The sequence below is a fragment of the Betta splendens genome, chromosome 9 (assembly GCF_900634795.4).
Source record: "Betta splendens chromosome 9, fBetSpl5.4, whole genome shotgun sequence".
NCBI classification, from domain to species: domain Eukaryota; kingdom Metazoa; phylum Chordata; class Actinopteri; order Anabantiformes; family Osphronemidae; genus Betta; species Betta splendens.
Genome location: NC_040889.2, coordinates 20,922,876 through 20,950,391, shown reverse-complemented (window position 1 = coordinate 20,950,391; position 27,516 = coordinate 20,922,876). Strand labels below are relative to the sequence as shown.

At 46.4% G+C, this 27,516-nt stretch overlaps 5 protein-coding genes across 9 annotated transcripts; 3 read left to right on the top strand and 2 right to left on the bottom strand.

Moving 5' to 3' along the window:
• Positions 1 to 19: 19 nt before the first annotated feature.
• Positions 20 to 4,392, top strand: LOC114862304 (acyl-CoA dehydrogenase family member 11-like). The gene is made up of 15 exons (XM_029162472.3): positions 20 to 162; positions 744 to 1,011; positions 1,128 to 1,351; positions 1,451 to 1,550; positions 1,626 to 1,743; positions 1,872 to 2,014; positions 2,104 to 2,256; positions 2,465 to 2,559; positions 2,640 to 2,739; positions 2,829 to 2,969; positions 3,041 to 3,133; positions 3,266 to 3,373; positions 3,455 to 3,626; positions 3,710 to 3,776; positions 3,861 to 4,392. Exons 2-15 carry the CDS (start codon positions 754 to 756, stop codon positions 3,973 to 3,975), a joined length of 1,887 nt encoding a protein of 628 aa, XP_029018305.1. The 5' UTR covers positions 20 to 162; positions 744 to 753; the 3' UTR covers positions 3,976 to 4,392.
• A 128-nt stretch (positions 4,393 to 4,520) lies between these two features.
• On the top strand, positions 4,521 to 9,183 carry slc8b1 (solute carrier family 8 member B1). The gene is made up of 14 exons (XM_029162473.3): positions 4,521 to 4,872; positions 5,733 to 5,885; positions 6,109 to 6,161; positions 6,501 to 6,558; positions 6,675 to 6,780; positions 6,870 to 7,037; positions 7,140 to 7,253; positions 7,330 to 7,562; positions 7,639 to 7,780; positions 7,854 to 7,975; positions 8,059 to 8,212; positions 8,301 to 8,381; positions 8,463 to 8,527; positions 8,619 to 9,183. The coding sequence occupies exons 1-14, from the start codon at positions 4,849 to 4,851 to the stop codon at positions 8,820 to 8,822; spliced, it is 1,677 nt and encodes a 558-aa protein (XP_029018306.1). The 5' UTR covers positions 4,521 to 4,848; the 3' UTR covers positions 8,823 to 9,183.
• Positions 9,184 to 9,286: 103 nt separating this feature from the next.
• Positions 9,287 to 16,933, bottom strand: tpcn1 (two pore segment channel 1). 2 transcript variants are annotated; one of them, XM_029163259.3, is made up of 26 exons: positions 16,799 to 16,933; positions 14,435 to 14,571; positions 14,182 to 14,358; positions 13,995 to 14,108; positions 13,757 to 13,887; positions 13,574 to 13,662; positions 13,460 to 13,494; positions 13,281 to 13,339; positions 13,066 to 13,165; positions 12,848 to 12,964; positions 12,632 to 12,756; positions 12,511 to 12,559; positions 12,269 to 12,332; positions 12,152 to 12,196; positions 12,012 to 12,068; positions 11,881 to 11,934; positions 11,721 to 11,793; positions 11,514 to 11,621; positions 11,249 to 11,410; positions 11,026 to 11,141; positions 10,883 to 10,929; positions 10,683 to 10,751; positions 10,509 to 10,605; positions 10,214 to 10,353; positions 10,055 to 10,135; positions 9,287 to 9,976 (listed from the first exon to the last, which is right to left on the bottom strand). In XM_029163259.3, exons 1-26 carry the CDS (start codon positions 16,887 to 16,889, stop codon positions 9,833 to 9,835), a joined length of 2,481 nt encoding a protein of 826 aa, XP_029019092.1. In that variant the 5' UTR covers positions 16,890 to 16,933; the 3' UTR covers positions 9,287 to 9,832. The 2 variants fall into 2 exon arrangements, with proteins under 2 accessions (XP_029019092.1, XP_029019091.1); XM_029163258.3 differs by lacking the exon at positions 16,799 to 16,933 and adding an exon at positions 14,684 to 16,197.
• iqcd (IQ motif containing D) lies at positions 16,264 to 19,833 on the top strand. Of its 3 annotated transcripts, none has more exons than XM_055511276.1 (5): positions 16,264 to 16,401; positions 17,936 to 18,563; positions 18,645 to 18,863; positions 18,940 to 19,011; positions 19,141 to 19,833. In XM_055511276.1, the coding sequence occupies exons 2-5, from the start codon at positions 17,937 to 17,939 to the stop codon at positions 19,417 to 19,419; spliced, it is 1,197 nt and encodes a 398-aa protein (XP_055367251.1). In that variant the 5' UTR covers positions 16,264 to 16,401; position 17,936; the 3' UTR covers positions 19,420 to 19,833. The 3 variants fall into 3 exon arrangements, with proteins under 3 accessions (XP_055367251.1, XP_055367252.1, XP_029019094.1); XM_055511277.1 differs by lacking the exon at positions 16,264 to 16,401 and adding an exon at positions 16,829 to 16,969; XM_029163261.2 differs by lacking the exon at positions 16,264 to 16,401 and adding an exon at positions 17,545 to 17,685.
• On the bottom strand, positions 19,629 to 21,730 carry cfap73 (cilia and flagella associated protein 73). 2 transcript variants are annotated; one of them, XM_055511278.1, is made up of 8 exons: positions 21,558 to 21,730; positions 21,346 to 21,469; positions 21,050 to 21,139; positions 20,778 to 20,969; positions 20,445 to 20,666; positions 20,211 to 20,366; positions 20,017 to 20,127; positions 19,629 to 19,976 (listed from the first exon to the last, which is right to left on the bottom strand). In XM_055511278.1, exons 1-8 carry the CDS (start codon positions 21,593 to 21,595, stop codon positions 19,971 to 19,973), a joined length of 939 nt encoding a protein of 312 aa, XP_055367253.1. In that variant the 5' UTR covers positions 21,596 to 21,730; the 3' UTR covers positions 19,629 to 19,970. The 2 variants fall into 2 exon arrangements, with proteins under 2 accessions (XP_055367253.1, XP_029019098.1); XM_029163265.3 differs by having other exon boundaries at positions 19,629 to 19,956; positions 19,997 to 20,127; positions 21,558 to 21,729.
• Between the last annotated feature and the right edge of the window lie 5,786 nt (positions 21,731 to 27,516).

Sequence of the window (27,516 nt, the reverse complement as noted above, 5' to 3'; positions counted from 1 at the left end):
TGTAACGGATCAATGATTGCAGCTGACAGAAGCAGCGGCTTCTCTGACTCCAAGAGGAGCAGGGCTTTTATTTTGAAGGCAACGGTTTGCAGCGGTGCAAAAGTGTAAACACGGCTCGGACAAGGTTCAAAATAGAGCACTTCCTTTAGATCTATGAGGCTTGTAAGTCTGATTTGTACATGATTCGCTGATATGTGGCATAAGTCTCTTACCAGTGTGTACAGACGTTTTAGTGAACGGATCAAACAAGCGTCGTAGTCTGCTAGCTGCTAGCTTGCTACCGCTGTGGTTGCAGAGTTCGGCTCCTTGTGTCGTGTCTCTTTTATAAATCATGTAAACAGTTTGTTGTTACAGCAGAGCTGTGGCGCATAGATCAAGTATTTGACTTTATGTAAATTATATAAACCTGTTAAGTGAACAAAGTGTGAATCTAATACTGCGATAAGAGGGACAACAGAAAGGAATGAACTTCGACCCAGTTTCTGTTACAGTGATGTTCTTAGTGTTACGCATCGAACTGTTTACTTCAAAGTATATGAAATATGGCTTCCTAGTTTATTGTGAGCAACTCTGGATTATTATTCAGCATATATATTTACTAATTTTGTGCTTTTTGCATATCTTGTGCAGCTGTCATGTAACTGTTTCTGAGCCTGAAAACGAATGGGAATGTTATAGTCCATTATGATTAAAAACCTATTGTGTGTTTTCATAGGATATATTTTATGATATATGTATTCCAGGTCTTGAGCCATGTCCATGTACAGAGCCCTCCTGACCCGCAGGCTCAGGGGAGCTGTCTCTCCACCACTCGTCCGCCTCAGGTCCGCAGGCGTAGCTGAACCCGGCCTAAGGAGGTCTGATGAGGAGCAAACCTGGGACCCGTCGGGCGACCTGCCCTTCTCCAGAGCCAGAGTAGGAACGTTCTTCCAAGAGAGCCCCATGCTGAAGAACCCGTTCCTGGAAGATGCCTTGCTCAGAGGGTACCTCAGGAGGCACCTGCCAGAGGAGGTCAGGAGGCAGCACATTAATTACCATAGAGAACTATTACTATGTTAACTATATTGAGACACGTTTATAGCAGCTATTGTGTTTTGAATGTACGTCTCTATGTGTACATTTCACAGGCAGTACTTACAGACCTGTGTGGATTTGGGGAGCGTGTTGCGAAGGAGGTGGATGCGTGGGGCAGACAGTGTGAGGTCAACCCCCCACGATTGGTGCAGTTTGATCCCTGGGGTCGGAGAGTGGACCACATTGTGACCTCCTCAGCCTGGAAACGCATGAAAGACCTCTCAGCACAGGAAGGAATGGTTGCCATTGGATACGAAAGGCCAGCTGGAGAGTGGAGGTTAGGAGGTGTTCACACTTCTTACTGTGTCATATTCCAGTTCAGTAAAGATTGTTCCAGTTTCTAATTGATTCATTGATCTAACGGCTTGTGTTTTAGTCGTGTGTACCAAATGAGCAAGCTGTACATCTTCTGTCCCTCTGCTGGCCTCTTTACCTGTCCACTGGCCATGACCGATGGCGCGGCCAAAGTCATCCAGGTGTGTGAATACAAGCAAACTCATGTGCCTATGTCTAACACCACTACAGCTGATAAATAAATAATATTCCTAAAGTCCTTAGGAGTTTCGTGGCCTGTAGAAGAAGCCTACAGTCGCTTGACCACTCGTCAGCCTGAACGTTTCTGGACGTCTGGACAGTGGATGACAGAAAGACAGGGAGGATCTGATGTTGGTCAGTAGTGACACATTTATCGAGATACAAATGGAAATCTGGTCAATCTGGTCAGTTTTGTTACACGGAGCTACGGTAACTTTCATAATCCTCATTGACTTGCTTCTCGCTGTCTTCCATGTCCTCAGGCACTGGCACAGAGACAGTAGCTGTTCCCCAGTCGGACGGTTCCTACAGGCTCCACGGTTTCAAATGGTTCACCTCTGCCACCGATGCAGACATGACTCTGACGCTGGCCAGAGCGCAGGACCCGACAGGAGCAACCACACCGGTGCAGCTCAGACTGGACACCGTCACTCCACTATCATCAGACCTCACTCCATCGGCTGTGCAGCATGTGTTCTTGTCTCTGTCCCACAGGGCAGCAGGGGTTTGTCTCTGTTCTATGCAAACGTGAGTCGGGATGAAGACGGCAGGCTTCGAGGTATAGAGGTGCAGAGGCTGAAGGACAAGCTGGGTACCAGACAGGTGCCGACCGCTGAGCTACTGCTGGATGGCCTGCCAGCACACAGGGTACGTCATTGCAACGTCGGGTCAGGCACTGCCCGTGTTGTTCAAACTAAGGCTTTGTGCTTAAATTTTCAGTTTACATTCTGCAAAGTGGAAAATGTTTCATCAATCAAATGAGAAAAAAAATTTTTTTCAAAGCTTGAACTAGCCATTTTTTGTGCATAACATTATCGTTCAGAAACGTTATGTTTGTTTCTGTCTTTGTGAGCAGTTGTCAGAGGAAGGGAGAGGAGTAGCCTCCATAGCTAACATGCTGACTATCACGAGGATCTACAACAGCGTGTCTGCAGTTGCTGCAATGAGAAGGCAGGACCCCAGTCATCTGCAGCTCATTTCTGACCACGTGGAAGCATGAGCCGATTGTCATTGTGGCCGTGTGTTCCCAGGGTGGTCCAGCTGGCACGGGACTACGCCGCGCGCCGCACGGCCTTTGGGAAGCTTCTGAAGGACCACCCGCTGCACATGCAGACGCTCGCTAGGATGGAGGTACGGTGAGCCGGCAGCCGGCGGCGAAGCGACACCACTCTAAGCGTTGTTTCCCGTCATGCCTCACTGTTGGTGTCTGACGCCGACAGGTGGAGACTCGCGGAGCGTTTCTCCTCGCGATGGACACGTGTCGCCTTTTGGGCCGAGAGGAAACCGGCGTGGCGTCGGAGCTCGACGCACACCTGTTACGCCTGCTCACGCCTGTGGTCAAGCTGTACACTGGGAAGCAGGTAGGACTTTTTCTTAAAGTTACCTGGTTCCAGAAAGCAGCCTTCGGCAGCCCGGTCTTGTTTTGTTTCAGGCAATGGCTGTAGTGTCTGAAGGTCTGGAAAGCTTTGGGGGTCAGGGCTACATGGAGGATACTGGATTGCCAGGAATTCTTCGTGATGCACAGGTAGGACTGTGAGATAACAGCTAAACCAACTGCAGTACCATCCTGTATAGCAGGAGCCCTCAATCCCTGATTCCAACACTTTACAGTCCCTGACCCCAACAAGAGGCCAACTCCTGTCTTATTTCCTCTCAGGTGTTGAGTATATGGGAAGGAACAACAAATGTTCTGTCTCTGGATGTGCTGCGCTGCGTGGCTCGGAGCTCAGGAATGGTCCTTCATGCATACTTCACTCATGTCAAAGTACGGTGGCGGAGGAAAATCCAGTCAAGCAGGAACAACATTCTACTGTGATCTCCTGTGAACATTCTCCTCTGCCTGTAGACTCTGCTCGCAGGTGCATCGGGCGTCTCTGCACTGGCTCCAGCTGTGAAGGCCGTGGATGATGCTCTGTCTGAACTGCACGGGTTTGTTCAGTTAGCCGCTACAAGGGCACCTGGCTACTTGGAACTGGCTGCTAGAGACCTAGCATACAGTCTGGCTCGCACGTACACAGGTGAGTAGCAGAGAACCATCACCAGACCGGCACCGGTGAGGAATGCAATAGAAATGGCAAACGTTTTCCCTTCCCATCGCCAGGTGCCCTTCTCATTGACCACGCATGCTGGAAAGGATCCTCCCCATCGGACACATACGCAGCTCTCAGGTTAAATAAACAGCTTTTATTGGGTTTACGAATTAGACCATGAACTTTACTTTCATTGATTGTTTTTTTTTTTCTCTTCGTCAGGTGGTGTGAACAGGAGCTGTGTCCAGTAGTGACTAAACAAGCCAGAGGCTGCTATGAATCCAACACGCCACCACTCGATTCTGCGCTGGTCTATGATCGTCCCACCCAAGACTGAACGTCTGAATATACCCCCTGATCTGCCGTCAATGTGCCTCATGATTCTGTGTCTGGTTCTGACCTTCTACATTTAATTATTGAGTGACTGAGACCGTATTTTATGGAAAACTGAAGATCTAAATGAGCAAAAACAACGTGTTCTTTATGTAAAACATATTGAAAATACTAGATGATGACACTGATATACTTATGAAGGTGAAGTACCTGGAATGAATATGACGTCATTTTTAGTAATTCGAGGGGCCTGGGTGCACCAGACACTTCAAGAACAGGAGTAAACAAGGATTCACGTAACATGAAAGCAAAGGTCAGAGGCAGGAGGAAGTGACCTGTAACACTGAATTATTACTTGTGTATATATATATATATGGAACGCTTTTGACATAAATAAAATAATGCCTATGGTCCAATACTATTTTCTGTGCATGTATGTGTTTTTTATATTTTTTTTTGCACTATATATCAACGTAGCTTTGGTCCGATAGGTCTGAGTTTTAAAAAAGTCCGTGAATGCGTCACGTGTCTGGAATGACAGTGGGCGGGGCTTAGGAGAAGGCTAGAGTTACACGGATTCACGAGGAGCTTCGCGACCAGGCTGTAGGCGGTAACATTATAAGAACTGGATCTGGGGCTTATTTATGTTTCCCTTTTCCGGTTCTATTGACTCGGTAAGATCCGGATCGCAGGAGTAAACAACAGAGCGCAGGAGTCGCAGCGGCGGCATGGACGCGGCTCCAGGATAAAGTGGATCGGGACTGTCGCTGTTTTCCCGTCTCCGCTGTCGGTGCCGTCGCGTCCGCGTCCGCGTCCGCAGCCGCTCACCTCAGCCTCCAGGTAGCTCCGGAAGCAGCTTGACAACACACTGGCCAAGATGGTTCAGGTCAACAACAATGAGGTCGGTGACATTTCACACATTCTGACTGGGACTTGAGTTCAACTCGGTTCTTCTGTTTTTTTCCTAATGCGTGTGAACCGATCTCCGCTCTGGCTTTAATATTTGTAAGCGGTTTATTCAAAGCTGGCAGTTCGTCAGGTGCTTTGCAGCGGTCACATGACGGAAAGGAGCGCGTTGGCATGAATGTATAATGTATTTCCTTGACCCCCCACATCAGTGTGTTGTTGTTGGTCATTACTGAGGACGGGGTCTGTCCCTTGTGATGCGCTGTTCATCGTAGGGGCTGGAGATGATCTACAATAAACCTATTGTGATGAAGCACTACTGTTGTAGTTAATGAATGCAGTAGCCTGCATTCATGATTACACTTTATCCTAGACACTTCATGTGTAAAATGTTTTTTATTCGTTGCACATTTTCTATTTCTCATTGTTTTTGCACCTTACTGTGTTTTTGTAGCTGCTTTAACTGTTGAATTTCCACACTGTGGGATCAATACTGTTTATCTGCATACTTATTGTTATCTAAAATCCCATCACACCCTTGGTTTACAGACAAGCAAGGAGTTGAAAGTGAATAGGACTGTCAATATATGTCAATTATTAAGGCCTTAGGGGTCAGTGGAGTTGTACTGAAGTGCATTATAACCATAAACAAGTGGCCTGTGAGTGTATTTAAAGCATACTGTGTATGTAAAGATCTACAGAGAGCCACTGGTTGGCACAGGTGCAAAGTACAGCAGGCCGGATTCATCACCACACAGTGAAACCATGTTCCTGTTTTTTGTATTTGTGGGTCCTGTCAACAAAGAGCAATAAAAACGTATGTTTTTGCTCTTTTTTTTTAATGTGTTTGCTTAGTGTCACGACGTGATGAACGTCAGCGCCGCAGACCGCTGCGCGTTCGTGAAGGACACGCCGGACTGTGACATGGAGGGCGGCTTCATCAACTACCTGCAGGTGGCCTTCTGCCTGCTGCCCCCCAGCCTCACGCCCCTCGCCGTCACGCTCTGTGTAAGATCTGTGTTTTGAGGAAGCTGCGGAGGAACGTGACTTGTCAACGTCCCGGGGTGTCGTGTCGCTCTCTGACAGTTTCTCTCCACTTCTCTCAAAGGAGAAGTAGGAGCTGGGCCGCTTTTATCACAGTCAAACTTTGCCGCATCATCATCATCATCATCATCATCATCGTCAGCTCCAACCAAAGCGTCTGACCTTCCTTTCCTCTGCGTCTCCGCAGGTTCTGTGGCTGCTCTTCTTGTTTCTTGTCCTTGGACTTGCAGCGTCTAAGTTGTGAGTGTCTGTCATCTTTCCAGAGTATCTTAACACTTCACGTTAGTAATTTGTCCATTATTACAGAGCTGCAGAAATTCCACTTTTACAGCCCCCCCCATCATGAGTCACAAGACTACAGGCAGTTCTTCATCACTGTTTCACTTGAGATTTCCTCAAACGAAAGTTTGAGGAAGTTCATTGCACAGATTCTGCTTTTTTGGATCCTCCCACGTCACTTCACACGCTGCAGTTCACCGTGGAACCTGTTTAAATATTGGACAAAGAAACAAAGAGAATATGTGGATGCTATTTGAGCTTCAAGCCCAGGTCACTTACTTTGTACCCGTGTGTTCGCAGTTTCTGTCCCAACCTGTCGACCATCTCCACCAGCCTGCACCTCACGCACAACGTTGCCGTATCCTTTACTTGCATCTTTGGAGGTGCGTTCAAGTCTGCGGACTCCTGGTTTGTTATTTAGACGTCAGCTAGTTTTTCCCAGGATCCTCTTCCTTGACTGTCGTCCGTGCTGAGGGCGTGACGTTCCTGGCTCTGGGCAACGGCGCCCCGGACATCTTCAGCGCCATGGCGGCTTTCTCCTACCCACACACGGCTGGCCTCGCTGTGGGAGCTCTATTCGGTGGGCAGACACTCACACTCACACACACACACACACACATAATTAATGGTATCGGCCTACGTTAGGCCTGACGCCCTCTGCCTCCACAGGCGCCGGTATCTTCGTCACCACGGTCGTCGCCGGCAGCGTGGCGCTGGTCAAACCTTTTGCCGTGGCCTCTCGTCCGTTCCTGCGCGACGTCATCTTCTACATGGTGGCGGTGTTTTGGACGTTTGTGATACTGTACAGGGGAACCACCACGCTGGGAGAAATACTGGGTACGCGTCACGCAAACACAGTGCACACACGTTGTTTGGGCTTCTTGCATGAAAGCCAGGTCTATGTTAAAATACATGGGCTCTAAAATTGTCTTGTTCCAGGATACCTGGCCCTCTACGCGGTGTATGTCATCACTGTCATCGTCAGCGCGTACGTCTACAACCGGCAGAAACATGCAACCAACACCAGTGTCCAGAATGCCTCACATATTTCAGGTTGGACCCCCCCTCCCCCTTCTAAGAATACAACAGGAAGAAACAGCTTCACTAATGACTTTGGTTTCTTTTGCAGCAGTGGAGTTTAACTCGTCGGACTCGTCGGACGATGACGACGTTCCCCGCCTGGGTTCCAGAGCCGTGCAACCAGATTACGGGAGGAACGGGGCTGATTTCGCGACGGAGTACAGGCCGCTGCTGCCCTACTCTGAGTCCACGAGTCAGATCCTGCTGAGCTCGCTGAACCCGGTGGACAACAGGAAGTGGAGGAGGAAACCGTGGAGCTGGAGGCTGCTTAAAGTGCTGAAGGTGGGTCTGCTGGTGGACACATGGCGTCCATCATTCACATGGAGGAACCGGACTGATGACATGACGCGTTATCCAGACACCCGTAGAGGTCCTGCTGCTGCTCTGCATCCCGGTTGTGGACCCTGACAAAGAGGACAAGAACTGGAGGCGCCCTTTGAACTGCCTTCATCTGATCACTGCTCCGCTCGTGTGCGTGTTCACCTTCCAGTCTGGAATATGTAAGTGTGTCATATTGCAGTCAAACACTTGGGCGAATTGCTCTTTTCTAATATTTTGGTTCTGAACTGTTAGATGGCACTTATATGATCCAAGGCGAATTTCCCCTGTGGCTGCTGGTTTTTCTGCTTGGACTTTTCCTTTCTGCTATCGTTTTCTGCGCCACCACCAACGACCACCCTCCCAAATATCAGTCGGTAAGTATTTTCATAAATAATATACGAAGAAGCTTTGAAGCGGAATGTTGCGACTCCTAAGTTTGCCTCGTTGTTTCCTCCAGCTGCTCTCTCTGCTGGGCTTCGTGGTGAGTGCCGTGCTGATTAGCGCGCTGGCCTCTGAGGTGGTCAGCCTCCTCCACATGCTCGGGGTGGTGCTGAGCCTCAGCACCACTGTACTGGGCCTGACGCTGCTGGCCTGGGGCAACAGCATCGGAGGTTAAACCTTTACCCGTGTCCCCGCTCATCTCTCAGACCACAGTCCTGTGTTTGTGCGTGACGTGTGCGTGTCGTTTTCCCTTTTCAGACTGTTTTTCTGACATCACCATCGCCCGACAAGGTTACCCACGAATGGCCATCTCCGCCTGCTTTGGAGGCATCATTTTCAGTATCCTGATCGAGCTTCAGAGCAGAGTAATTTAAAGAAAGTTAATGTTTAAAGAATGAACCTTGACTGTGCGTCCTTCAGATATGCTGATTGGAGTAGGTTTGGGTTGTCTGGTGCAGATGGTTAAAACACATGAAAATGTACAGGTAATCCTCAGTCACAGATCAGAATTTCATTATTTCTTTGTGGAATGTCAGGAAGTGCAGCTACACGGCCCGTCTCCTCCTCTCTTCTCAGTTTGAACTACAGGGTTTGCTGACGTGGATTCTGGTCGGCTCGCTGGGTTTGTCGCTGGTCCTGTCCTTCGTCATTGTCCCGCTGTGCCGCTTTCACCTGGGTCGGCCCTACGGGATCTTTCTGCTCTCGTTCTACGCCGTCTTCCTTGTCATTGCACTGCTCGCGGAGTTTGGAAAGATCCACACTGTAAAGACAGGACACTGAGGCCTGAAACAAAGGATGATGATGCAGAGTGACACACTGGAATGGAGGCTGCACATCATCTTCTGCCTTTGATTTAATGCACTGTTTTTAAAATAATTGAGAGTGAGTTTGTCTAATTACGTAAAGTCGACCTCTGGCTCGTTGGTGAAGCCAACCAAAAAAAGTGACAAACATTTTATAGCTCAGGGAGAGTTTAAACTAATCCCACTGTGCCTTTTTTCACCCTTTTGTTTTAAGTACGTGTTTTGTACATATATGTAAGACACGAACTTCAGTTACTGTAAATGAAAATGTTGTAATTACCCTTTTAAAGTGCTGCTTTTAAGTAATTAAATCATTTGGTTTGGTTTCTGTTTCTACAGTCTGTAGCACTGTGATGCTTTTTATATATATATATATATATATATATATATATATATATATATATATAAATAAAATACTAAGTGATGGAAAAACACTTTAAGTCGCTTAAGTTAACTTGTTTATTAATTTTTTGTATTTATTTTTTTAACTAACTCAAATACAATACAGAAAAAGAAGTTATATAAAAGTAAAATACTTTGATCCTGCTGACACATTAGTCCAGAAATAACACTAGTTATTCTGTTGGGTTGAGCTAAAAGGAGTGTAAGTCTTGGTTCTTTTGGTCTTTAGAGAACTTAGTAGTGTTTGTTAATATCAGCCGTTATTAAACTACGGCATCAGGATTAAGTTCTATGTGAAGTCACAAGAGGCCTACTGCAGTACATGTACACAACATGTAGTAGTTCAGGTTCCCTCAACATTTGCCAGACTCTTTTAAACACCAATGAAAAGGGGCAGTGCTCAATGCACCGATCTGAGCCACAGGAACTGTAACTGCAGTGCTTCAGTACCAGCCTCACTGTCACATCAGTCCAACAGTCTCCAGACTAGCTTCCCACCGGGGCAGATAACGACAGTTGAACTTGAGAATACCTCGAGTAATACTTTTAGCTTTATAAAAATACTGAGATGATGCACACTGAGCATCAGTTGATGCTGCGAGGTCCAGTGTGAGAGTTGAGCCGAGGCTCTGGGAAGGGACACGGGTCAGAGACGGGACTGTCCAGCTCCCGCTCCAGGCTTTGGTCAGGTTGAGGCAAGCTTTCCCTGGAGTATTCTGCATACCATTCCTGAGGAAGCAAGACACGGAAAACGTCAGAAGGCCGAAACAGAACTACGGTCGCTCATAATCACCTCGTGCTTCTTACCTGCATCTCCTCCTCATACATTTTCATACTGAGGTCACTCTTGGTCCTGGACCTGCGGCCCAGGTAAACCAGAGACGTGTGCTGCACACACAAAGGCAAGAAGGACGGAGTGAGACTGCATGTGAAGAGTAGATACAGTTTGTTACTGTGTGTACCCACCCCACTTCTGTCCATAGCCTGTAGGACCCTCGTCAGGGAGCTGAGGGAGGACTGGCCTGGGCAAATCTGTTTGTACAGCTCCAGCGTGGCCAGAGCTTCGTCTCGACTTACTTCTACTTCAAACACTATTCCGTTTTCATCTGGGGTACGTACAAATACATACATTATGGGGACTCACTAACCATGATACTTTTACACAGCACCAGTAGCTGATTATCTCATTTATTACAGCCGTTTAAGTCTTACACACTCAATGCAGGTTCACACAAAGATCCCAACGCACACTCAGTCTCACCTTCTGGGTTTTCCAGTGGCTCTCTGTTTTTGCGGCTGTAGTTCATCCGAAACACAAATGCATCCAGAATGAATGCTACAATAATGGTCATCACCACCTGTAGGAGGCGCAGACAACAAATCACACATGATGCACACTAACGCAATACAGACAGTAACGCAACACAGCACTCACCATGGTAACTATGTAAAAGGTCATAAAGTACAGACGGCTCCAGTGGCTGGTCATGGAGGTTACACCTTCCTGTAGAAGACGAAGAACAAAAGAGCAGTCAAACAGAGACACCTTGTGCTCAGTGACCACACTACAGTGGTCACTAATCATCTTTTATTGAGTAATGAAAGGCAGCAGATGTTAATAAAGACTTCTCATACCATGGTAATGTACCAGTTGTTGACAACAGTCAATTCAAACAGAGTCACTGCAAAATAGAAGAAAAAATAATAATAATAAAAAACTTTAAACTAATGAAGAAATAGTGCATGTTCAGCTTTATTCTGTAAAAACAGCTCCTTACCAAAGCTGCTGAGAATGTTGTTGAAGTTATTAAGGTAATAATATCCTTCATCCAACTCGGTTTTATTGCCAATTGTGATGTTGCGCTGTCGGTAGGAGCTTGCCACTGTGCTGTTGCTGAGGAAGGATATTGATGAAATGAAGAGTTAGTGGACAGAAAATATTTGTGTTTACATATATTGAATGTATCTGTGATCGTGACAAATGATGATGAAACTACTCACGTGCAGCAGTTGGGGTAGACCACATCTGCAAAAAACTCCATTCCTACTATTGCAAAGGAGTAGTAGAAGATGATTAATGTCAAGCCCAGACTTGCCATTCTGGGGAAGAGCTCAAACATGGTGTCCAACACATTTCGATAGCGCTGCTTTATCTTAAACAACCTATAAGAGACGACAGAGACAAGAGAGCAATATTTTTATGTGTGATATTGACATCTTGGATAAATGTTTACACCAATCTTAAAGAAAATAACAGAAGGTGCACCGAAGCAGCTGAAAAGGTCTGAGCACAACAATAAAGTAAAATGGCTCCATGTCGAACGCGAGAGCGATCAGCCCCAAGAAGGCAAACACCGTCACAGAGAAGTCAAACCTGTGAGCAAGAAAATGAACACATCACTAAAATACAGAACCAAGATTAGACACATGTTGAAACCAGAAGTGACACTAAAACTAAATGGGGTTTACTCACAGATTCCAGCCAGAGCTGAAATAAGCCATGGGCCCCAATCCTGTTATTTTCAATAACACCTCTACACCATAAACTAAAAGATAAGAGACATAACAGATTAAAAAATAATTATAACTTGAAATCCTTCACTTGTGTGACTAGTTTCACTAGTGAGACTCACTGGTCAGGAAAACAATATAACTCCAGGGAACAAATCTGGACCAGGAAAATCCACCTACAGGAGACGAAGAAGGTGAGAAATCGGTAGTGGTTTTCCTTCACTCGTGTCTATGACATGGAAACAGATCTTACTATTCAGTGTGTACGTCTCCACCAGGATCCACACACCATTGATGGCCACCACCACATCTACAGTAGCAAAACAACAAGACGTGAGGTTTATAGGCAGATTGTGCCTTGGTGCTTGGGAGGTTGTTACCGGTTGCACTTACACATGGCGTACTGGAAGGCCTTTGATTTCACAAGCAGGTTGATGCCTATCAAAGAGGAGAAGCGGTGAGAATAAAGTAAGGAAAGGCCAATAATGAGAGGAGGAACAGAAAACTTGCCTTTGAATATAAGGAAGGCTGTGTGAGGAAGCTCATCAAACCAGTGTTCACCACTGCGTCGTGCCTGAACACAAAATTATGTATATAAAGTAAACTGTCAAACTTCTTTAGAACTGCATAGTATTTATATATATATATATATATATATATATATATATATATATATATATATATATATATATATATATATATATATATATATATATATATATATATATATATATATATATATGGCTGCTCACCTTCCATTTAAGGCCAATGACCTCATAGAATTTATAAAAGTCCTGCAGACTAAAGCAGAGGATGCATGAAAACGATGCAGCCAAACACAGAATGACTTGGAGTGTGTCTGGGCACAGTTACCTGAGCATTGCAGTCCCTGAGGTGTTGAGTGCTTTATAAGTAAGGAAGCGGTCTCTCGCAGACATGCGTGGCCTGTAAAACCGCATAAGGCCGTCGAATTGTTTCAGCGACACGCCCATCGGCCTCTGGAGGAGAACGCGACAGCAGCAGCCATTGTAGAAGCGGCGTCACATAACAAATCACTCAGGCTGAAAACTCAGTGAGGCCAAACTGTACCTGTCGACTGACTAACAGCTGGAAGGCGTGGTCGATGGCGGAGCGTTTGTGAAGCAACAGAGATTTAAACTTCATTTTCTCAACATCATTAAATGTGTCAAACACCACAGCCAGGAGCTGGAGGGGGCAGAGAACTATACAGTGCAGTCAAACCCATAGGAAACTAATCTCTAATTCACACAGAATTGAATTCATAAAAATATTGCGTTGATTTGTACCAAGTTCATGACGAAGTAAAGCTCTATGGAGAGGTAAACAATGAAGAAGACACAGGACCAGCGGTTCTTCGAGTATGCTGGCATCATCACATCAGGGAAACTACAAGAAAGAGGAAGCCAAGACAGTGGAATCAGCCAGTTCTTTCATCTGAAAGGAGGATGTACTGACAAAAAGTGTGACAAAAATCTAACAGTACTTGTGCTACCGTGCTTACTTGGCTGTGGTCAGCAGCACAAACAGACTGACGAGGCTGTTCTCCAGGGTGTTGAAGTACTGTGGTGGGAAGACAAGTCAGGAAATCAGACCACAATGGACGCGCAACTGGAAACAGTAGAAAGAGTAGAAACACCAGCTCCCAAATGTGTCACATATAAAGCAAAGACTCAACCTTACCTGGTCAGCACTGTTTGGAGAGAAGAGACAGAAACCTGGAGGAGAAGATTTGCTAATTAACCACAATGCACAAATAAGCAGCAACATGAAAAATGCTTTTAAATGGATTTTTACCCAAGATAGCAAATATAACCATGAAGAAGAGCAGCAGCAGGAGGATGTCAATGAACGGTGGAAGAGACTGGAAGATCTGACGCAGGTTTCTATTAGAGAAAAGACATTTTTATTGTGTGATTATGACTTTGAACTGATTATATGATTCAGTGTGTTTGTGTGTTTGTCCAGGCCGTTGTGTACCTGCGCACTGCACCGCAGTATCGACAATCCACCAGAAATATGGGTCTGAGAGCCCTGGTCACTCGCACATGAGATGTCTGTCTTATCAGAACCACGATGGCCTCCACAAATTGTAGCAGCAACACGCAGGTCTGCATTCAAAAGTAGTAAAAGTGATGACCCTGATCGCTCCCACTGGAGAGAGACTAAGCTTTATGCTCAGTACAATCCCAGAAAGTGTCTGTCATCCGACACTTACCTTCACCATGGTCCTTTTATGTCGTATGAAGGTGTGGAAGCCCAACCAGCGGAGTTTCATGCACAGCTCGAACGCCACAATAACCAAAGCCAGCAGCTCCAGCGTAGCATGGACCTGCAGAGGAATCGAAGGTTGAGGAGCTTGAACAGAAAACCTGGAGTTTCTACTACAGTGTCTGCCTGCTCACGTAGACATCCAGGCGCAGTGAAGGCACGGCGGGGGCTTCACACAGGGACAGCATCATCAGCAACAGGCCGGTCAGCAGCTCCATCATGTAGAACACGTGGTTGTGGGCAAACAAGTACGCCGCCAGCGCCTTCGGGTTCCGAGGGTGGGTGAAGAACTTGTCGTTGTTCTCTCCTTCCTAAAGATGAGGGAGACGTTTGAGGGTGAGCACAGAGCGGGTGTTACTATACAAGGTGAGCCCAGTTTCTCTGTACCTGCAGGTAGATCGCTGCCTCCTGGTAGTTCATCTCCCAGCTTTGCCGTAAAGACACATTTTGCGCTCTGTAATTTTGTGGGCCAGGTGTTGAGACCACTGCATTATTCACTATGTCATAGTTGCCGCTGCCACCATCTGGAAAAGCACATGAAGAGTCAGACAATTAATGCAACCTTGACAATCACCTATGTAAAGTATTACAAACTATGTGGATCTTACTGACCCACATTAAGGAGTGGGCACCTACCAATGCAGTTTGAATCTAACTGTAAGGAATAGGAGGAGATCACTATTGGATTTTCATTACAGGACAGTTCTTCATGAAGACCAGCTGTCTGACCATATGAACACTCCATTGATCAGTTTGATTGGCTGCGTGGACGTCAGCTGCACGGCTCTGTATGTATGTGTGTGTGTGTGTGTGTGTGTGTGTGTGTGTGTGTGTGTGTGTGTGTGTGTGTGTCATCCACAGTATGCAGCTTTTCTTCCCGCATCTACGCACATCTGGAGATACAGATGTCCAAACATTCCACTCGGACCTAATGCAAAGTCCAGAGACACAAATACAGCCCGGATGTTAGTCCTCACAGATTGGGAAATATCCAGGCTGTGGGATCAAAGCTGGAGGCAGAACACCATTCAGAAGCTTTCATGATCTGACAACATCTTTGGCTTCTTTGTTGACGAGAGGTTCCGCTATTAAAAGTTGTCAAATGCAAACAAAACTATGATTCAGCCTTAGCAACAGAGTTTCAACTTTAAACCCAGCGCTGCCAGTCAGAAGGAAAGTGCTGCGTTCGCATTGCTTATTGTGTTTCCTTCCTGCCACAGATAGACTAAGGACACGCGACAGATTCTGTGCTACAGTAAAAGGAAACTGCGCCGTTTACAAAATTAACTGGAAAAGACAAAATCCAAGACCCTCTGTTTAGACGCTCCAGCATGATCTCTCATAATAAAGCTGCTTCTCTCCTGAATGAACAGTCCCTCCACGCGTCCCTCTGCAGCCGTGATGTTTGGTCCTGCGCAAGTTTTTCTGGAAGCGTTTCTCACACACTGTACATCACATGTTTCTGCTTCAGGCACCAGCCCTTGAGAAAAAACACGGCAGAAATGCAGTCACGCAGATGTTTCCTGTCCACCTTGACAGCAGCAGATTGAGCTCAAGTGTGAAGATCAAATTCCAGTGCAGCAGCAGCCAGTCTGTTATTCGAATGGGAGTGTACCTCGTGTCAGCTGTCGGCCAGTCCAACTTCTCATTTGTTTGAGTACAATAACATGTTTTTGGCTCCCCGACAAAAACGTGGTGGGCTTTGGTCCATAGAAACATAAACACACTCAGCAGTCATGACTGTTGCTCCCAGGTATAGGAAAATCCAGCTTTGTAGTGATCTGAAGGATGGTAACCAAAAGCACTGAAACGAAACTCCACACTTCTACCTTGAAGTATCATTTCCACCAGACGTCAGCATTGTTCCTTGTCCAGGTTCAAACTCCCTTTTTTGAAGCCTCTAACACAAACAGAACACGGTGGGATACGTCCCTCTTGTGTATCCCTCCCCATTGTCCTGAAGAAAGACTACTCTAAACTCTCTGTTCACCTCCAGAGCCAGGGAAAATGACCGAGTGGGCTCACACACACAGACACACGCACCCACAGGCTACAGACACACACAAGGCACAAATGCTGCCCGTGAGCACCAGGGAGGGGCTGATGGGAGCACAGTCTGCTGAGGCAGCACTTTCCGCGATGGGTTATTTGTAGCTTATATGTTTAGGACACAAAGGCAGCCGGATTACAATGTTGAGTGGATGCATGGACACCCATACATACTGCAGACACGTGACCCCGGAGTCTGACCAAAGGTCCCCATCTTCTACTAAAGCAGCCTGGACTGGACATGCAGCATGGACCGTATGCAGCGGACTGTCAACAACATGAAACAGCTCCAGACTACAAACACGGTAAGTAGATGAGGCCTGTTTCTGACAATTACAAAAGAAGTTATATACCAGCACTGCATAATATATACACATATACTATTTAAGCAGTTACTGCTTTATAAAATAAAACATACAACAGTCCATAGAGGCTAAATTGTGGTCCCACGACCCAGACAGCCTGAAAGAAGCCTGTAGTCTGCTGTGATGGCAAATGTGCCTGAAATTATATTTATCACTACTATCATAGTAGCAAACTACAAAAAATAATCAATGTGACACAGCCCGACCGAAGTTGAGTCAAGTTCTCTAGAAGAGACATAACTGAAAACCAGTCCTCAGATAGCAACAGCTGATAAACAACTGAATGCAAATGAGAACGATGCTACCGCAGACCGAGCGGCACCGGCCACAAACTTACTCTCGTCTCCTCTCTCGGTGTCTTCGTTGAGCAGACCGCTGTTAGCTTCGTCCCACGTTAGGATGAGGGGCACATCGTCGTCAGACTCCATGTCGCCAGCTAAGCGGGCTGTCAGCGGCCCCGATGGGATCAAGTTCAGCCGCACTTGCTCCAGGCGGTCGTCCGTCTACAGTATGTGGGGCTACGGGTTTGACAGGCGAATAGCAACACCGCTGCTCATCGTGGAGGGCTAAAGCTAAAAGCAAGTGCTAGCTAGCAAGCCGAGTGTTCAGCTAACTGACCTTTTACCTTGTGCTATGCGTAAATGTCCAACTCAGGGGCAAGCGACGTTCAAGCTGTGTGAGACGAATTTGTCAACGAATAAACTGAGCTAGAGTCGTGCAGGCAAACAAGCCGAGACAGTCCGTCTGCGTCCATAACATGGGGCTTTCTGCTGGACGGCATGAGCGCTGCGTATTCCTAGAACTACGTACTAAGCCTAAATATATTTGTAGAGTTATTTCTAATCTATGACTTCCGCAGAAAAAAATAACAGTCCATGAACAAAAAAAAGCTCGACATAAAATGTAGTTATTGCTGGTTGATCAACAAACTATTGCGACACTGAACCGTTTTACGGCAAGCAGGAGACCCTTGAGTTTTTTTCAAAATAAAAGCTCATCGATTTACGACCCGAATTTGGAAAAAAAAACAAAGACAAAAGAAAAAGCAAGACTAGCCTAGAAGTGTTTTTTTAAAATTCTTTGCCATTATTGGTTAATGAACATATAGCTATTCCTATATACATACATACATGCATGCTGTATTTAGCATTGTTTTGAAACCAGTGGTATCCTAGTAACAGAGAAATAAAACAGTAAACGGGTTTCCCACACAGACATCTACAGGTAAGTTAACAACAGCATCGACTAGATTTATATTAGAAAGAGTTTACGAGGCAAAAGTAAACAGATACCAAATAAACCAAGTCAGCAGATCAGGCAGTACTAGAGTTGAGACTAGAATTTTATATACTAGGTAGAACAAATGCACTGTAGACTGGCTGTAGTGGATTGGACTGAATGATGCTGTACCTAATAAATTGGACAATGAGTGTACTGTATACAGTTGATTCTGTGTTCATTTCCGACCATCTAGCATGTCTGCAGAGGAGACAACACTGTTGATGAGACCCAAATCAGAAGATGCTCTAAACCCTCATGAAGGGTCTCAGCAGAAGCTTTTCTCTGTTGAGGTGAGACGCATCTCAAACATACTGGAAAACTGCATCCGTCAAGTTGAGATTGCAGCATCTCTGTCTGCTATCTCCCATATAAACACATCCAATGTAATGGACAAGCGGCTGAGCAAGGCACTTCAAGAGCATCAAAGTTTACACAAGAGGCTGGAGGGACTTCATGTGAAGCAGGAGTCAGGGGGGGAACAAGAGGAAGATGACGAAACGGCTAAGAGAGCGAGTCATCAGATTGAGAGGAACATCAAAAACAACGTCAGGGATATACTCAGACTTCTCCGCTCCCGTTCAGACGCCATGTCTGGTTTGAGGGAAGTGCTAGAAATAGAATTAGGAGAGAACGAGCGCAAACTAATTGCAGGACTTAAGGTGTTTAACAGGCAGATGGTGGAGAGGTTGCTGCGGAGTCCAGATGAGGAGCTGCAGCTGGACCTCTACAAGCAGGCGTCTCCATCCCCTGCCCTCAGCCTGGAGGGGCTGGTTTCAAAGGAGGAAAAAGTGGGGGCGGCCATGAAACAAGCAGATTCACTGGTGAGGCACCAAAGTAGATGTTAACTCAACAGCAAGAGAGAGAAAAAACATGTCTCAGCTTCTGTTCTGTTTACGCCGTAGATTCAAGAGATAGAAACCGAGATAAAGCATTTGAAGGGTTCTCTGCGAGACAACGACCCACAAGGAGCAGACGTGTCGCGTCTCACAGACAAGCAGGGCTCCCCGCGTGTCAGCATGTCAAAGAAACAGGCGGGACTGCAACAGGAGATCCATCAAGTCAAAATCCAGCTCAGCGCTTTGGCCCTGGAAAACAGGCAGACTGAGCGAGTACTGCAGGAGGTGAGCGCCATAACACTTCCCAATAAACCGTTCATTAGGAATCATCTCAGCTGCGTTTCTTGTTCTTTGTTGGCAGAGAAATCTAAAGGTGGAGAACGAAATTGAATACTTGCTCCAAGATTTTGACGAGAAGATGGAAAAAAAACAGGTACAAACCCAAATATATAATAAAACCTATGCTGTCAGAAGTTCATAATATAAAGCTGTAACAGATAAACTTTCTAATTTTCCACAACCACCTTTCTCTCTTCCATATCCTACGTTACCATTACTTCAGGCCAACCTGGAGCTCAACGAAATAGAGAAAGAAAGGGATGAGGAGGAGCTGAGGAGGCTGGAGGTGCCCTTTACTGAACTCAAGGCAGAGTACGACCAGGTCCAGGAGAAGCGTCGGCTGTTGGAGGAGAAGAGGAAGGATGAGTTGAAGACGCTGGAGCTTAAGACCAAAGCTGCCATTTTCGCCCAAGCCTGGTGGAGAGGCTACAGCGTCCGCAAGGCCTTGAGGAACAAAGGCAAAAGCAAGAAGTCCAAAAAGGGCAAAGCCAAGAAGAAATAAACCAATTAAACCTATTTTATCACTTACATTTTAATACGAGCAGGCCCAGGATGAATTGAGTGAGTGAGTGTTGTGTTGACCACAGGGAGGCAGTACGGGCCTTGTGTTCTGACTGACCTCATATATGGGTTAGAACGTGTATAAAGCAGCGAGTATTACTGTAAAACGGGCTCAGATTACATTTAAAATCATAACTACCACCGTTAGGATAAGTTCATAATTTATAATCAGACACCATATTTAGGAAACATCAGAAGGATCTTTGCATAGACAGTATTTTTTGCAGTTTGATGTGTTTTTGGTTACGCAGGTGTCCAAATCTGAAACATGTTCTGACTAAATAATCTGATTTAACAAATAAAAGGTATTATAATATATAGTATAAACTGTATTAATTAAAAGGCACTAATTGGCTCAAGTTTATTGTGAAGTTCATTGGTGCATCCAGTAAACCAGCCTTTAATGGACCAAGTGGCTGAATTCAAATTTACAGTAGCACACTGTAACTACCTTGAACCTTTTTACAGCAGGTTAAACCTTTTTACAGCAGGTTAAACCTTTTTACAGCAGGTTAAACCTTTTTACAGTGGGTTAAACCTTTTTACTGCGGGTTCCAGTCGGCCTTTTGAGCTTTGCAGTTTTGGCTCGCTCACAGGCGGCTTCGTACATTTTCACTATAATGTCACAGTCTCGGATGAACAGCTGGACCTGAGGAGAAGACGGATGGAGACGTTAGGACGCTTTGTGCTGCTTTGTGCTGCAGCCTCCGCTCTGTCGGTCGCGTCACCCACTTTGTCCAGCTGTTTCTCCGTGTCGCTCATGCTGATGTTGTTGTCGTCCACCGCTTCACCTGCCATTTCAAAGAGGTTCAGCGCCGCCATCTTGATCTGTCCGAGCAGGAGGGTTTTTTTGGCAGCTTTTTCTCGAATTTGGTTCCACTCGCTCTCCTGCGTGACGGCAAGAAGACGTCGAGTTCACACAGAGGATCACACGCTGAGCTCAGGATTCACATCCCGCCTCAGTACCCATATCAGAAGTTCAGCCAGAGTCTCATCCAGATTGGTCTGCAGCGTTGAAAGCTTATTGTTATTTTCAAGCTGGACCAAGTAGTGCTTGTCCTCCATTGCCACCAGAGATGTTCTCAGCAGGTCTGCCAGCTTCTGGATCTCACTGTACTTCTCAAAGAGCTGCTCCCTGAAGTGGAGGAGACTCCCCAAATAACCTGTGTATGCTTCTATATCTTTAAACTGTCACACACACACACACGCACGCACGCACGCACACACGCAAGTATGAAAACTAGTTGTTCCAGCATATTATCTGACATAAAATAGTAGCATTTAGGATTCTCACAGCACCGTGGTCATTTTCAGCACGTCCGTCATGAAGTTCCACACCGGCCTCTTCCTCTGAATCTTCACCTCCACCTCCCGTTTCCTCTCCAGCAGTTGAGCGTGCTCCTCCTTGAGCCTCTCCAGCTCGGCCTCCTTCTGGAGCCTCTCGCGGTGCTCCCTCTCTGCCTTCTCAGCAGCTTGGGAAGCCTCTTCGTGCTTCAGGACAATAAGAGGGTTTTAGTTGGGTTCTGTCCATGGAGACGGAATCCGGCGCGCCGCCCTCTTTACCTTCTTACCTTGCGACACAGATCGTAGCACTTGGAATCATGTGCACTTGCGTAGCTCTCTTGCATCTCTTGCATGTGTTTTTCCAGACTCTCCAGCGCCTGCATCGACACACACAGCAATGAGTCATGGTCGGACCCACAACATGATACTGGCCCATAACTGGAGGGAACATTTGTGTAAATGTACATTTAAAAATTAAATGCAACTCTCTGCTACATGGATTATTACTTGGCAGTGCCCCGGAGTTCGTTCGCCCACAGCCCCCCCCGCCGCGCCGCGCCGCGCCGCGCCGCTCGACGCTCACCTTGACGCGCTCGCGGTGCGCCGCGTCCGCCTCCTTCTCCCCCTCGCGCACCTTCTGCATTTCCACCATGACGTTGGTCAGGTCGGTGACCGAAGCCTCGGCGCTCCGCCGCGCCGTCCCGTTCCTGTCGGCACCGAAGCGGGGCGGTAGAAAGTTATGAGCGTCGAGCGCTCAGATTGATCGCATCTGCGGCCGCACGCGCTGAAACTCACCGAGCGCCGGGCTCCTCGCCGACGGGCGTATGGCTCATGCCTTGGTGTCGGTCAGTGCTTCAAGAAATGTCGATATACAGTACGACTGTTTTTTTTTTCTCGTGGGTCACCGCTTCAAACTTTCCGTCCTGCTCGTGGTTTCTATGGCAACGCAAACCAGGCCCTTTTAAAGGCACATTGCGGCTTCAAACGGAAACGCAGCCTGCCAACAGCTGCAGGACAGTTCCACTGCAGCTCGACGAGTCTAGACAAACAAATGTAAAGCAAAAACTCAGGCAAAACAAGATTTTAGTTTTTATTTACCTTACACATAAAGCAGGGTTTCTTATTTTCAGCCTATAAAGATTAGCTAATATGGGTATGTATGATTATTTAGAAATTCAATAACTCATCCAACATATTTTAAAACGATGAAAACCCCCTTTAATTTAAGTCTAGACCTGTCAGATTAAAATATATTAGACAATTAATTATTAATGGCTTAATCTAATTAAACCAGAAGCAAAGCATAAAACACAAACACAAGTTCTGCCTCGTTATGTCTCAGTTTGGGCACATGCCACCTATAAGGCTGGATTCACACCTGCTGACCACAGGCAGATGTGTCATTTCACCCATCGGATGGTGTTTCAGGCACGTCTTCAACAGCATGTCAATACTTGTGTCCATGTGTCAGTGTGTGTGCGACGTGTTGTGCTTCCAGCTTCATCAAAGCCTCAGCAGCACTTAGGTGTGATATTAGGTGTCATTTTTGTGCTTAATACGTTAGGATTTAGTGGAATCAGACAGGTTGTTTACATACTGACCTACTAGACAGTGCAGATGGGGGAGAAGGAACATGCCGCACACGTCAGTATCTCTCAACAGCTGAGCCTCATAGTCGACCTCTAGTTCACAGAGAATTACGCTCCAGCCTCTCTGAAACAATGGCTGCTGGCAGAACTCTCACTTAGGGCTTTTGTCTTTCACTTACAGTAGTTGACAGGTCTTAAACATCTGTGTCAGTCAAGTCTAATTGAGAAGATTCCTGGCGAAAACTGGAGCTGATCTTACGGATTAGATCCACAGCAGCTATAAAAGCAGATACTAAATCATCCTGCGGTGACATTGTTTCTTATGGATGTATCTGTGATCAAGAACATAAACATGTCAACTTGAAGGTAAACTGTTCATTTGATCAGCTGATGTTCGTGAAATATGATAAAAGCACCTGCTTAAATATTATCATGCTGCCATTTAGTCATGATGATGATGATTATTCACCGTTGAAAGGTCTTGTTTCCACCTCTGTGTGACCGAGCTAATGGTGACGTTACGTGTTTGAGGGCAGCACAGCGTCCTGGCGTGAATGAGGACTGAGGCTTTTACACACTTGTAAATGCAGCGTGCAGTTATTTTTGCATAATAATTGCCAGGTGTGACAAAGATAGTGAAGCTTACAGTGACAGCAGAACCACACACACACACACACACACACACACACGCAGTGAGCAAAGAAAATGGGAGAGGAAGAAGACATGACCAAGAGGCAGTGAAGGGGAAAAACAACAACACAGATAACTGCAGGCCCAGATGCTGCTCCATCCATTTTTGATGAATGGACGCGTAGCAGCACACACAGCACTTTATTAATACTAATGGAAGGATGCTATTATAATAAAAGCATGTTGTGTCAGGTGATGGGCACAGCATGAGGCTGAGCACATGGAGAAATCACACCCGTGTCAACACCAGCAGACCTTTTAACGGCTGAGGTGGAGGGAGAGAAGAAGACAGCTTTTACTCCACAGTACGAGGGTAGAAGGAGGATTCAAAAACACGTGCTGAGCAAAGAAGGCGAGAAATACAACAGCCTTGTATGCATTTGCCATGAAATGTGACTTGATTTTCAAAAAAATATCAACAAAATACAATAATTCTCAGCTCAGCGAAAAAACTGAGTTTTTTCATGTCTTTGTTTAACTCATTAAAGTCATTTGCACTTACCTTATGAAGCGATTTATTACTTAAAGGACTGCTCATGCTTCATCCTTTTAATTTGAGGACAATTTGATTTTATTCTCCTTATATTCTCATTATAAAACAAATGAAGGTTGGATTTTATCTGTCGCTTGCTTGCGCGCACACACACACACACACACACACACACACACACACACACACACACGCCAGTGAACAGGTAACAAACATTTAGACATCCATAATTAAAGGTCAACAGCGCGGTGCAAACAGATATTGAGAGGAAGTCTGTGTTTATGCTAATGCCTTGTCAGACAGAGACACCGGCAGCCTCTCTGACACCATCTATTATTTACAGGACCAGATCTCACAAATGCACCGAAAACGACCCAAACAATGCTGCGTCTGGCAAACAATGGGCTGTGACACCAGGCCGAGTGGGTGCTGTGTGTGGATGCGTGTGCATGCGGCGGGTGAGTGGATTTGTTTGTTTATGGATGTTTGTGTTTTGTGTTTGTCCCATAGCAGCGGTCTTGTCTGGCGTGTTTGTAGACATGATCGTACATGAGTAGCAACAAGCCTGAAGTGAAAATGCAGCGAGAGAGATGGGGGAACGCCCGGCCCGGAGATGCTCCGCTACGCTGGGACCTCTGAATAGAGCTGCTGCTCGAGACGCAAACCACCAGATGCGCTTAGTAACAACATGAACACATTTTACATATGTTTGATTGACTCCTCACACACGGATCGAGCACGGCCCCCATTCTGATCCAGTCTGTCCCTCTCAGAATGAGTGAATGGTGCTGCAGCACCATCATTAGGTCACAAATGGAAAGTTGTCTAATACTCTGGTTTATACTCCCGTCAGCCTCGGCCATAATTTGTGCTAATGCTCCGTACAGTAGCTATTGTTAACACGCATGCTAACTACGACGGTAACCATGGAAATAGTTCACACCTGCTCAGCATCATCCCTGGCATTGTTATAGTGAGTGTGTCAGCAGGCTGGTGTTGGAATTCACCAGTGCCTCACAGCACCACTTTGTAATAATAAAGGATATAATCTATTATATTCAGTTGTGGACTTATAATAGAACACATCAACCTGGAGTCATAATTTAAAAAGTGTTGATTTTCTTTCAAAATAAGCTGCTTTCAGTAAATTTGTCTCAAGCTGACGACTCTAGTGGATAAAAACATGTGGCTTGTGTTTGTGGCCTGGACACTTGCACAACAATGACCCGACAATGTTCCTCATTCAAAACCAGGAGACAGAGTGAAACCGCAGCCGCTCTTTACACTGAGAAAACAAGCAGAGCCACAAAGTGATGTCCTGCTGGCAGTGATATCATTATGCCGTGTCCTGTCTGGACAAGGGGCCGGACCGAGGTCAGGGTGTCCGGGTGTAATCTCTCGACTGAATGGGTCCGTGTGTGTGGCGATGTGTGCGTTTGTGTGCGCGTCCATCCATAATTGTGTGTGTGCAGGATTAGCGTGCCGCTCCAGTCCTCTGGCTGTAATCAGACAGGACATTGGCTCCATGACGGCCCACAGCCCCCACCACCACCCGCTGTGGGAGCGCCTCTATCCCTTTCACCCTGTCATTTGTGTTTGGCTGCTGCTGTTGGGACCTCGGCGGTATGTTAAGAGTTAAAACAATTATTCTTGCTCACATCTCACATGTCCTATTTTTTTCTGTTTTTTTTTTAAGCGTAGCTTCCACTGCAGAGCTTGAAGTGTCTGGTGTTGCCTTTTTGATCCAACAGAGTCTCTTGCAAACCCTGAAATTCTGCATTTCTATTTCCTTTATGCAAATATGCACATTTGAAAACTGGCACTGAGCTGTTGACCCCCGACTAAAAGCGAGAGTACAGTGTAGCGCAGGTCCTTTGAGTGATGGTTGGAGGGTCAGCAGATAAACAGGCGTCTCAGATCAGGTTAGTGTGAGCCCTCTGACCCGGGACTGCCCTGTCTGCCGTTAGTTTGACCCTTTAACTCTGCCTTTGTCTCTGAAATGCAACGCGCTGCACAACCCAAGCACATCCACCCATTACCCCCAAACACACACACACACACACACACACACACACACACACACACACACACACACACACACACACACACACACACACACACACACACACACACACACACACACAGTTATCCCTGACAGCCCTTATGCTCATATTAAGATCTACTTCAGTGATTTCAGGGCTGTTTCAGCCATAAACTCTCATTTAGAAGGAAATTAGCCTGGGTCTGAGTCTTGTTACTATACTGTGCTTAACAGCATTAGACCATTCTTGTGGCTTTTAAAAAACAGCAAGGATGAATAGTGCCATTCAAATAAACCTCCACCATCCTACTTTGTTGTACCATGTGTAATGGCCAAACATCCATTGTTGTACAATATTGTGCTGTCCTCTTAGTGCCATGCGGTACTTACTGATTGGAATTACATACACTTATGGATAAGAAAAAGGGTTTTATGCATCTCTGAACTAATTTTACAATGACGTCCTCTCAGCTCACGAATCCCACTTGGTCCCATCAACCTACCGAGGAAAGGAAATCATCTGTCACCTTCAGTTACATGACATTGTAATTTTCTTTCTAAACACTGAAGTCATGACAACTGCATACATCCGAGCCGCTCAGCAGTGCCAGGCCGGCCAGGAGCAGGCTGCTGCCCTTCACTGCCACAGAGACGGAGCATCGGACTCAGAGATTAACCGTAATCAACTTTACCAATTACGTTCCATCTCAGACCACTTATTCCACACCAAATGGCACCATTAACTGCTGGACATCGCACAAATGCCTTTCAGAGATTCAGAGAGACTCCACATGTATAAATTCAAACCCATAGTTTAGTCAGTAATGAAATAAGCTTTAGAGAAGTCTTTGATGTCATTAAAAATGCTTGTTTTGCAGGAGGAATCGCTCAGCGCGGTGCCTTTAACAGTGAATTCAGCAGAAACATAATTCCTCAACAGCACTTTAGTCACTTTACAGAAATTTGAGTCTGGAGGCCGAATGAGTGACATTTGAAAATGTCAGTCTTTCTTTTAACATGCGGCATCTTGACTGTGCACGTGGCAAACAAACCAACCGAAGTAGAAGCTCTGTGCACGTCTGCGCTCGCGGACCGGTAAATTTGGGTTTTGTGAAAATCCAGAGGGCAAGTGGAGGGTTAGGAGTGTGTGTGCTGCACGGGTGGGGGAGATAACGATAAGCACCACTTAGGCTCTTTGATCACAAAGGTTCATCAATCTACTGTCTGAGCGCAGCGTCTGAGAAAGTCAGACGGATTAAGGTCCTTCACACGCGCACACGCTGTGTTTGATATTACTTTTCCACCGTACCCAGGTTTCCTTCTCGCCGCTGTACAGAGGTCATAACAGAGCTCCGTTACTGTACAAGCAAGCGTAAAGTGATGCAATCCATCTTCAGAGCCGGAGGCCCCTTACATAGACCCCCCCCCCCCCTTTTTTCCCATCCCCTCGTTCTGGCCCGGGTTTGTCTGGAGACAAAGGGTTAAGAAGGAACAGACCCTCTGAGGAGTTGCCTGCTTAACCTCTGACCTCGTGGTGTATGAGAGAGAGAGAGCGAGAGAAAGAAATGCAGGGAGGGGAATCTGACAGCTCGTAACAGACGTAGAAGCGTTTCAAAATAAGTGCGCAGGTGTGAGAAGGTGAGCGGCGCAGAAATGTGAGATTCCAGGAGGAGAGTAAATGGCAGCTCGGCGTCTATAGAGGGAACCAGCGCACCTTTCCTTCTTTGTCCTCCATCCCAGCGGCCCCTCCCCTCCCCGGGCAGCAGGTTGTCAGTGAGGGGGTCCAGCTGGTGAAGACTGCAGATGCCAAACAAGCTGTCAGAGATAAGAGGAGGCGGCCGAGGTATGCGCAGCGGCCACACCAATCGCAGAGGTCCATGGAGTGGAAAGGAGCTGGGGTCCCGCTGCGCGATAACAGCGCAGTGCACACCGTCGCACTCTAAA

What these genes read in the sequence shown, in the direction of transcription:
- slc8b1 (XM_029162473.3), top strand. Translation starts at nt 4,849, where the DNA reads ATGGTTCAGGTCAACAACAATGAG. An exon ending in GGACTTGCAGCGTCTAAGTT is followed by an intron (nt 6,162 to 6,500) that starts GTGAGTGTCTGT and finishes GTGTGTTCGCAG; the next exon opens with TTTCTGTCCCAACCTGTCGA. An exon ending in CACGCTGGGAGAAATACTGG is followed by an intron (nt 7,038 to 7,139) that starts GTACGCGTCACG and finishes GTCTTGTTCCAG; the next exon opens with GATACCTGGCCCTCTACGCG.
- iqcd (XM_055511276.1), top strand. Translation starts at nt 17,937, where the DNA reads ATGTCTGCAGAGGAGACAACACTGTTGATGAGACCCAAATCAGAAGAT. An exon ending in CTGAGCGAGTACTGCAGGAG is followed by an intron (nt 18,864 to 18,939) that starts GTGAGCGCCATA and finishes CTTTGTTGGCAG; the next exon opens with AGAAATCTAAAGGTGGAGAA. An exon ending in AGAAGATGGAAAAAAAACAG is followed by an intron (nt 19,012 to 19,140) that starts GTACAAACCCAA and finishes CCATTACTTCAG; the next exon opens with GCCAACCTGGAGCTCAACGA.
- cfap73 (XM_055511278.1), bottom strand. Translation starts at nt 21,595, where the DNA reads ATGAGCCATACGCCCGTCGGCGAGGAGCCCGGCGCTCG. An exon ending in TGGCTGAACTTCTGATATGG is followed by an intron (nt 20,367 to 20,444) that starts GTACTGAGGCGG and finishes GCCGTCACGCAG; the next exon opens with GAGAGCGAGTGGAACCAAAT. An exon ending in CGGAGAAACAGCTGGACAAA is followed by an intron (nt 20,128 to 20,210) that starts GTGGGTGACGCG and finishes TCTTCTCCTCAG; the next exon opens with GTCCAGCTGTTCATCCGAGA.
- tpcn1 (XM_029163258.3), bottom strand. Translation starts at nt 14,792, where the DNA reads ATGGAGTGTTCATATGGTCAGACAGCTGGTCTTCATGAAGAACTGTCC. An exon ending in AGGCAGCGATCTACCTGCAG is followed by an intron (nt 14,359 to 14,434) that starts GTACAGAGAAAC and finishes CCTCATCTTTAG; the next exon opens with GAAGGAGAGAACAACGACAA. An exon ending in GGCCTTCCAGTACGCCATGT is followed by an intron (nt 12,069 to 12,151) that starts GTAAGTGCAACC and finishes TTGCTACTGTAG; the next exon opens with ATGTGGTGGTGGCCATCAAT.
- LOC114862304 (XM_029162472.3), top strand. Translation starts at nt 754, where the DNA reads ATGTCCATGTACAGAGCCCTCCTGACCCGCAGGCTCAGGGGAGCTGTC. An exon ending in ATGGCCTGCCAGCACACAGG is followed by an intron (nt 2,257 to 2,464) that starts GTACGTCATTGC and finishes CTTTGTGAGCAG; the next exon opens with TTGTCAGAGGAAGGGAGAGG. An exon ending in TCTGGCTCGCACGTACACAG is followed by an intron (nt 3,627 to 3,709) that starts GTGAGTAGCAGA and finishes TCCCATCGCCAG; the next exon opens with GTGCCCTTCTCATTGACCAC.